An 8420-nucleotide genomic window follows, 5' to 3' on the forward strand; every position below is an offset into this window, starting at 1 on the left:
TTTATATATAACTCTCTCTTTCTCTTACTTTCGTTGTACGTCTTTAGTTAATATTTTTCTCGTTTTAAACATTGGCAAAGTTTTATCAGAGAGAAAGAGAGAGAGAGAGAGAGAGAGAGAGGGGTATGATTGTATATGGCAGCATACGTACTTTAAAATCTCTTTGGGAAGTAAAAGTTGAGGTAATATGCACGCTAGTCAATTTATGGCGTTTATACGACTGCTTATTCAAACATGTAATTTTAATTCTGATTATATTTTACTAGTTATTAGATTATTATATTTTACATCATTTGAGTTGTATAATACAGACATTGGACGGATTCTCGGATCATCTGGATTTTAATAAATTCTTAAATACAACATAAACGAGGAACAAGTTATCACTTCGAAAAGATCACTTGTTTCTCCAGGTTACACGACACCTGTATTTTAGTATGCTCTAGGTGTGAAGCATTATGACGATGGTCGTATAATTTCTATGGACATTACATAAACTTAAGCGTTGCATAATAAATAACATTGTCTTAAATGTGATTCAAGCAGTAAATAAAGTTAAAGAAACGAATTGCGTGATAAGAAGATATACTGTTTATAGGAAATATCTTTAAATAAAGGGAAAAAATACAAAAGGACATGGAATAGAGTGAGAAAAGATAAAAAAGATTTATTCATCTATCGTATAGTGACTGTTATATAGTTTTGAATCTTGGTATCTCCGTTATATACGATATATATATGTACAGACATTTGGTCGTAATGTAAGGCCGTAAAGATTAAATGCAAGCTTAGAAGTTCTTAAAATCATTTAGTTAGTTAATATTTTATTTAATATCTTCGGTAAAGGTTTGGATTATATGGTTGCCTATAATCTGAGTCATCAGGCCCGGGTGGATTAGCGGCGAGAGCTCGTCTAATTGCTTCTGGGATGGGAGGAGGAGTTGGTAAATGTGCACCTTGTGGATGGAAACCATTTTCGTCTGCTGTATATTCTACGGTGATGGGAGTTCCATCCGGTGCGGAATATGAATATCTGCCCTGGACAACCTGCGAAAAAAGAAAATTACAACTCAATGATATCAACCTATCAAGGTATACGCTTTAGAATTCATTCATATTGTATATATTATACAACATATAAAACTAATTATCCTACTGATATATAATACAAACAGATGATTAGTCGCAATACGAACTTGTATTTAAAACAATGTGAACAAATAAATTTTTTCTCAATCATTTTCGTGATATGACATTTTTAAAATAATATTGTTTACAATAATACACGTTGCTTACTTGCGGCATAGTCATAGTAAAAATTGCAAATATAGTTTAGAGCAAGAATAAGTATTTTTCTAAGGTAACTAATTTTTGTTTCGTTTAGGATAATTATTGATATTATAATGATAGAATCTTACCTCGTTTTGTCCCTGTGAAGTGCCTTGAGGTCGTCCGCTTTCGGCAACCGAAATCCCATTTTCGGTATCGTAACTGAACGTGTAAGTTCCATCTGGATAGGTATCTTTCTGTTGACTACGTATGGCTATAAACCTCCCAGGGCTATCGCAAAAGAGATAGGTATTCTATTATGCGGAAATTTAAATATGATCCAAGTGCATTTAAAATGTAATATCTTTAAAACGTAAATATAAAAGAAGAGCTATATGTTATATTAATGTCATTATATGCCTTTTTATTTGCGACAGTTTGATAACTATATGTTTATAAATTGTCCCATTATTGACTAAAAAATGAATATTAATATTTGTAAAATAAAAGATGTTATGCTCAAGAATATTAGTATAATATTTGATATTTATTATTACTAGACAGTATTGTTGAATAGTAATATGATGTAAATGCATACCTATACTGGGGTGTATATTGTGGTTGAACCGTTGGTTGATAGGCTGGCCTAGGTGTCGGTCGATAAGCATTTTGATTTGGGAAACCGCGAAATGCACCATATTGTCCTAAAGCGCAGCCAAATAAAGCGAACGCCAATAACTGAAATCGTCAACAATTTTAATATCAACTTTTCCAAGTTAACGCCATAAAGCGTGCTAATTTTATTATATAAATACCGTCTGATTGCATATTTCATGTTGTTAATAGATTTACAATACTTGTGGTACCTTTAAAATCGTTTTAGAACGTTACATCGCTATAACCTGTATCGTACTTTAACAATTTACGGTGCAAGATAACGATGCTACGATAATCAAATACTGCTATGATATAATTTCGCATAAATAAAGAAATTTCGCCGAGAAAAACGAAATTTGTCAAAACAATTTTTGTTCTATAACCACACGATCAGATTGCACTTGTAACTAACTAATTATTTAAGGTAAAGAATATAAAACTGCAAAGAAACTATAATCAGTTTTATGCGACGTAATGAAATAATGCAATACCTTGTGAACTGATTTATACATGTATATTAATAATTATGATTTTTGAATATTGTAAATTCTCTTATTATTGAATTATTTTATTGAAAATTTTGTTCACTTTAATTTTAAATCACTTATATATTGATAGACGTGTAAAACGAACACTCACTATACGCTGCATGATGATGGTTGCTGTGTGTCGTCGCTTTGAGCAAGACCGAATCTGCAGTATCGTGTACAAGTACCTACTGCCAGCATTTATATGAAGACGCGCAAGAAGATTTTCCCTTCCCATTGCCTCTGTTCATATGTCTAACCATTCTCCTCATAGTTACTCGCCCTCACAATTTTGCCCCACCTCAGTTATGTTCTCGATCATCTTACATGCTAGAATTAATGTTTCTTTACGCAAATCTTTCAAGAACGAGTATCAGTCAATAGCAATTTGTTTGTCACCTACATATCTATTGCGTATCTATTGCTTTTATCGAGACATTTATCAGCAATTACGTAGTCGGGCCTGCTGTATCATATATTTTGTACAACTTTCATATTTATGACTGACACTTTATAATAATTTCATATTTTTTCCGTTATTTCTGTAATTTGGAATTTTTATCAAAGATTTATGACAATAATATACAAGATTATGACAAGGGTGGGCTTCGTCTCAGTAAGTATGGATGAGCATTTCATTACTTGGCATTTCTAAGCCTTGTTTCATTCGTATTGTAGAAGATCATTTTGCACAATATTTGGCCTTGTTTTATATTTCGATAAACAAACTATTATTATTATAACAATATCACATAAGCAAAATAAAGTATAATTGGAATATAATAATGTACATGTATGTTAAATAAGAATTTTATTATAGATGGTATTATAGAATGAATATTTCGTTAAAACGGAAAAGAAATATAAACATAATTTAGTAAATAAATAAATAAATAAATAAATAAATAAATAAATAAATAAATAAATATATGTACAATATACAATATGCATAATAATATATATTATATATATAATTATTGTTGATACCTATGTATATAATAATAAGAATAATTATTATTTATTTTCTTGATATATATAACAAAAATTTTGAAACTATAAGAGCTACGCTTTGTATCTTAATTTCGATATTAGTCGTTAAAACGGGTTCGAGTCGTTATAGCAAAAGGTCGTTCCAAGATATAGAAGATTGTAACCTTACTTTCTAGTACATCTTTTCTAGGTTGTAAATATACCTTTTAGAATGCAAAATCCCTTAATCAAAGATGCATATTGACGAGATAAAGGAGAACAAAAGCAATAGATGACTACAAAGATACGTCGACGAACCAATAACGTTTTATCGCTTTTCTATGTTTCCTGTGATTTATTATTATATATATTACATATATAAACTCATGAAGTTATCAAATTTTTTAAACGAGTAAATTTTCATTTATTACGTATAATATTTATATACTATGCATAATGTGTAATTCCATGAAATTTCAATATAAATACTTATTTTGTTAATGTTAAAATATCGAAAACCAGTGATCAAGGTAGAGCACATTTGTAACGTTTGTACTATGCTCTTGATGGTTTACAGCTTATGCAATCTTATTGCTTTTCAGTAAGACCACACCTAAGGCCACCAATTTTGCTTAATCTGTACATTATGTGTAGTTGTAGGTGTATACACTTCATACATCATCAAAATATAGAAAAGAACGAAATATCATATGGTGCGCATGGAAAAATGAACATGCCATTTGTGAGCAGATCGTAGAACTGAATGTAAATATACTTGTAACAGTTGAATAATAATTTTATCTTTTTATTTTTTGTCTATTTCGCAGTAATTGCTGTAACGACATTCTTAATATTCAAATGTGTAATATTGTATTGAATCGATAGTAAACTTTAGAAATGAAAGACGATGTAACGAAGGTATAAGGAAAGGATGTAAATGTAAAGGGAAAATGCAAAACAAAATCTTTTTGCCTAAGGCTTCGTTTTTGAGAAAGTAGATTTTGAGAATGTTATGTATAAAGTGTTACCAACTTTGCTGAAATAATCTATATACCTACATACATACATACATACATACATACATACATACATACATACATACATACATACATACATACATACATATATATATATATTGCTGCTGCGATAGTTGTCATAATCTGTAAGTAATATCTTCAATTTTTAACAAATTATTTCAGTACCTAGATAAAAGACAAATAACGACATACACATATGTGATTTTTCAATTGATCGGGGAGTTTGATAGAATTTTGGTAATTCTCAAAAAATTGAATAAAAATCGAGTCTCGAATAAAGAGCTATTTTAAGGATAAAAGGAGCAACACGTCAAAGTACGCGTGTTTTTTTGGTGGCAAAATTATCAATTTCAGCAATTTATACGTTTATTTTAAAACGTTATAATTGAAGAAATTACTAAAAAGAAATGATCTTTTGCCTTATTGCGTATTTTTTACTATGCTTTTCTCAAATGTTGATGACCCAAGCGGAAGGATGTTATTCTTACACTATCTACTATACGGCACCTTATATGTATAATTATTTTATTATATGTTGCAACGAATATAACAACCGAGAAATAGTAATCTGTAATCAAAAGCATCAAATAACAAGTGATTTGAGTAAGAACTGATTTATTTAGATTTCTAGAGAATTTACATCGATACAGTGAAAATATAACTTAAGAATTGTTATGTCTCCAAGTTATGTCTAAGGAGAGAAGATAATATGTATAGTACTCTTGCCAAAGGAAAGTACTTATACATCCATTCCAGAGCCTATGATAATTTTCTGTTGCGTTGAGAAATTAGATTTATGAATTAAAGACTCGAGTTTCTTTAACGAAATATGTAAATATTGATAAATTTCAATTATTAATTTAATAATAACGATATTATATATTATTTTATTTTAATATATCCTTAAGCAGATTTTTAACTTACGTACTTGAATGTTCATAACTGAACTCGAAACTTGTTTTTTAGAATCTTGTTTAGTTTTACCTTGAAATAGTAGTACTTGGACTATGAATATCTATGCATAGAACAATTGGAATATAAATTTCTCATTACACGAAAAACAAAATAAAATAAAAGTACAAGTTTCGAATTCTGTAAAGTAAACGTTGACTTTATTATTTACATATGTTGACTTTATGAAACTGTAATAATTTATATATGTTATATTAATAATAATTTATATCACTATACGTTGCTACTACATACTTTTCTTTATTATTTTCCTGCATCCGTGTATATTCTAAACATTTTAAATTAGAGTATATGTCAAGATTCAGGAAAGGATTCGTTTCATCGTTTCATCCAACGAATATAAAAAATAGTGTCTCTAGTTTAAAAAAGAAGCAAGATGCAGCAACGTGTAAATTTTGTACTTTATTTTCCAAATCGTAAAAATTTATTTAAAAATATAATTAAGAGACTAAAATGTTGATCATTGGATAGACAGATTTTATTTACTTAAATGAGTTCGACAATAAATAATTTACTCAAGCACTTCTAATATCTATCAAAGTACCTTTTTAATGAAATAAATAGTGCTATTTGTTTAATTCTCGATATTACATTTGATTAAGCAGCTCTTAATTTAGTCAGCGATTAACATTGTTTAAAAGCGATAGATGATTTGTTCCTTGTATGTAAACGAGATCGAAGGAGAATCAGAAAGTGAAAAAAGATCTATGTCGACCTATTGGAGAAACGGATTGGAAAGAAAAATAGAAGCTATTTAAGGTTGTGTAGAGACGATCAGTTTGCATAATTCCTAGATACAGTTGATCTGGGAGGACCCCGTAGCTATGCGCTTCTATCCGTATCTTTACGAGACGGTAAGATATACTTGAGATGATGGGGCATACCTCGGCTGACGTGGCTAATAAAACGAGAAAGGTCAGACTGGATCCGAATAACTTTCAAGATCTAGCGACCACGCCGTAGCATAGAGTATTTTACCTTAATTAGATTAGATCCTCCTATAAATCATGAAATTTTTGCATTTTACTGGATCATTTGCACATTTATTTCACTGCTGGGCTTATACGTGTATGTGCATTATTGCGTATATATGCGTAACATCACGTACGCGTAAACGTAGATATCTTGTTTGGAGTCAGCTGGGTAAATTAGGATAATTTGTCAATTAATTAATATAAGAAAATAAGTTTTAAATTTGCGATTTCTAATTGAGAGTCTCATGTAAAAGAAATAAATAGTAAAATAACAAACGTAAGGCGACATTTTGTTACAATATTAAAATTAAAGGTAAGCAATATGGCAGAAAAACTAAGAGTTTACAAAACATTGACGTTATTAGAAACATTAACTACTTTGCTCGAGTATGAAAGTAAATCCACATGTAAAAATTCTTACATGCAAGAAATTCCATTTGTTGGCCCTTTCCTTATATTTACCTTTAAATGATAAATGCCTATTACACGTGTTAACGACGAAGGAATTAGTATGACTTTTATATTTTAAATTTTATTACTGACCGCGCATCGCTTTGGCATAAACAAACATTGATAATATTCATTATGACAAAGTTTATTATTTAGCTACAACTTATTTAGCTATATCAAAGGATTTTTAGCATCTTTGTACATTTTACGTTTAACTAGACACAAATAACGATCAGTTACCCAGATTTATCACTATGTTTTATTTTGTATACAAGCACATCTAATTCAGTTAATTTGCATATATAATTAAAATGTTTATGTTATGTTAATATTCGTATAACAATTTATGTCATATAATTATATAAATATTAAATCTCTGACATTTACAGATATATAAACACGTTGTTGAGAACATAGTAACGTAGAACGTAGAACAAATAAAATATCAGGGAAGAAATTGGCAAGTAAATGACACTTTAAGAGAAATTTTTAAATTTAAGTTGTATTCCCCTCTTGAAACCGTGAAACTTTTACAATCCACACTGTTATCCTTGACACTGTTGTTATGAATTCCGACTTTCTGTCAGCATTGCAGTTCATCGGGCAGTCGCGTTGATACTGGCATGCACCTGGAAAAACACTCTTTTACGTAGGTGGGGTTACAAGTTCAAGATCGTTGATCCAAATGACGGAAACTTCCGGTTAGGACGATAAGCTAACAGTATTTTTAATTGGTCAGCTAATCGATTAAAAGAGTGGAACAGGGTGCACTATACATCGTTGAGATGAAAATCCGTATCTACGTTGATGTTGTTCGAGCGATTCACGATCTCTGTATCGTTTCCCTCTATTTCCGGAAGTCCACGTCGATATCATATGGATATCGGCGCGACACCTTGATGAAGCCAACTGTACTGCTGCGACTGCGAAACGTCGGAATGTTTTTCCTTTTGGACACGGCTCTTTCTTGGAAGCTTTGAACAACGTTAGACGAAGCAGTGTTAAATACGTATAATAAGACCAAATGTAACAGCGTGAATTGTGACAACCGAAGCCGTGAAAGCCTCGAGACGCTCACTCGATTATCTTTTGTATCCAACATTTTTCTCGAAAATACGTCGCACATCGCAAATACGATCACCTATATGTAAGATATCAATTTATATATTTGCACTTAAAAGTAAAGGAACCTGTAAACACAATTGTCGGATATTGACGTTAAACAAATTTATTTCTTCGATATTTCTATTCGAAGCAGCAAAGCAAATCGAATGTATTACATAGTGCAGAAAAGAGTCGATGTCGCAATAATATTTACGAAAAACAGATTTTAGTGATACATTTATGATCGCGTACATTCTCTTTTGCATACTTTTTCGTTTTTGTTTTTAGTTCTATTGTCGCTTCCAATTTGATCTTTATTGGCTGCAGTTATAAAATTGTTTTCCCCTTGTTTTTTTAATGCTTTATATTCGCGAAAATCTTCTGAAATTCTACTTCCACATTTTTGTTTTAAACACGATCTAAAATTTGACGTGCACGCAGACAAACCTTCAATTTCGACA

General features: G+C 30.4%; 1 protein-coding gene across 1 annotated transcript; it reads right to left on the reverse strand.

The window, feature by feature from the left end:
• Nucleotides 1–642: 642 nt before the first annotated feature.
• On the reverse strand, nucleotides 643–2700 carry LOC117165084 (endocuticle structural glycoprotein SgAbd-2). Its single transcript, XM_033348545.2, has 4 exons — nucleotides 2566–2700; nucleotides 1868–2007; nucleotides 1419–1560; nucleotides 643–1047 (listed from the first exon to the last, which is right to left on the reverse strand). Exons 1-4 carry the CDS (start codon nucleotides 2689–2691, stop codon nucleotides 829–831), a joined length of 627 nt encoding a protein of 208 aa, XP_033204436.2. The 5' UTR covers nucleotides 2692–2700; the 3' UTR covers nucleotides 643–828.
• Between the last annotated feature and the right edge of the window lie 5720 nt (nucleotides 2701–8420).

The sequence above is a fragment of the Bombus vancouverensis genome, chromosome 11 (assembly GCF_051014615.1).
Source record: "Bombus vancouverensis nearcticus chromosome 11, iyBomVanc1_principal, whole genome shotgun sequence".
NCBI lineage: Eukaryota > Metazoa > Arthropoda > Insecta > Hymenoptera > Apidae > Bombus > Bombus vancouverensis.

What these genes read in the sequence shown, in the direction of transcription:
- LOC117165084 (XM_033348545.2), bottom strand. Translation starts at nt 2,691, where the DNA reads ATGGGAAGGGAAAATCTTCTTGCGCGTCTTCATATAAATGCTGGCAGT. An exon ending in CAATATACACCCCAGTATAG is followed by an intron (nt 1,561 to 1,867) that starts GTATGCATTTAC and finishes CTTTTGCGATAG; the next exon opens with CCCTGGGAGGTTTATAGCCA. An exon ending in CTTCACAGGGACAAAACGAG is followed by an intron (nt 1,048 to 1,418) that starts GTAAGATTCTAT and finishes CTTTTTTCGCAG; the next exon opens with GTTGTCCAGGGCAGATATTC.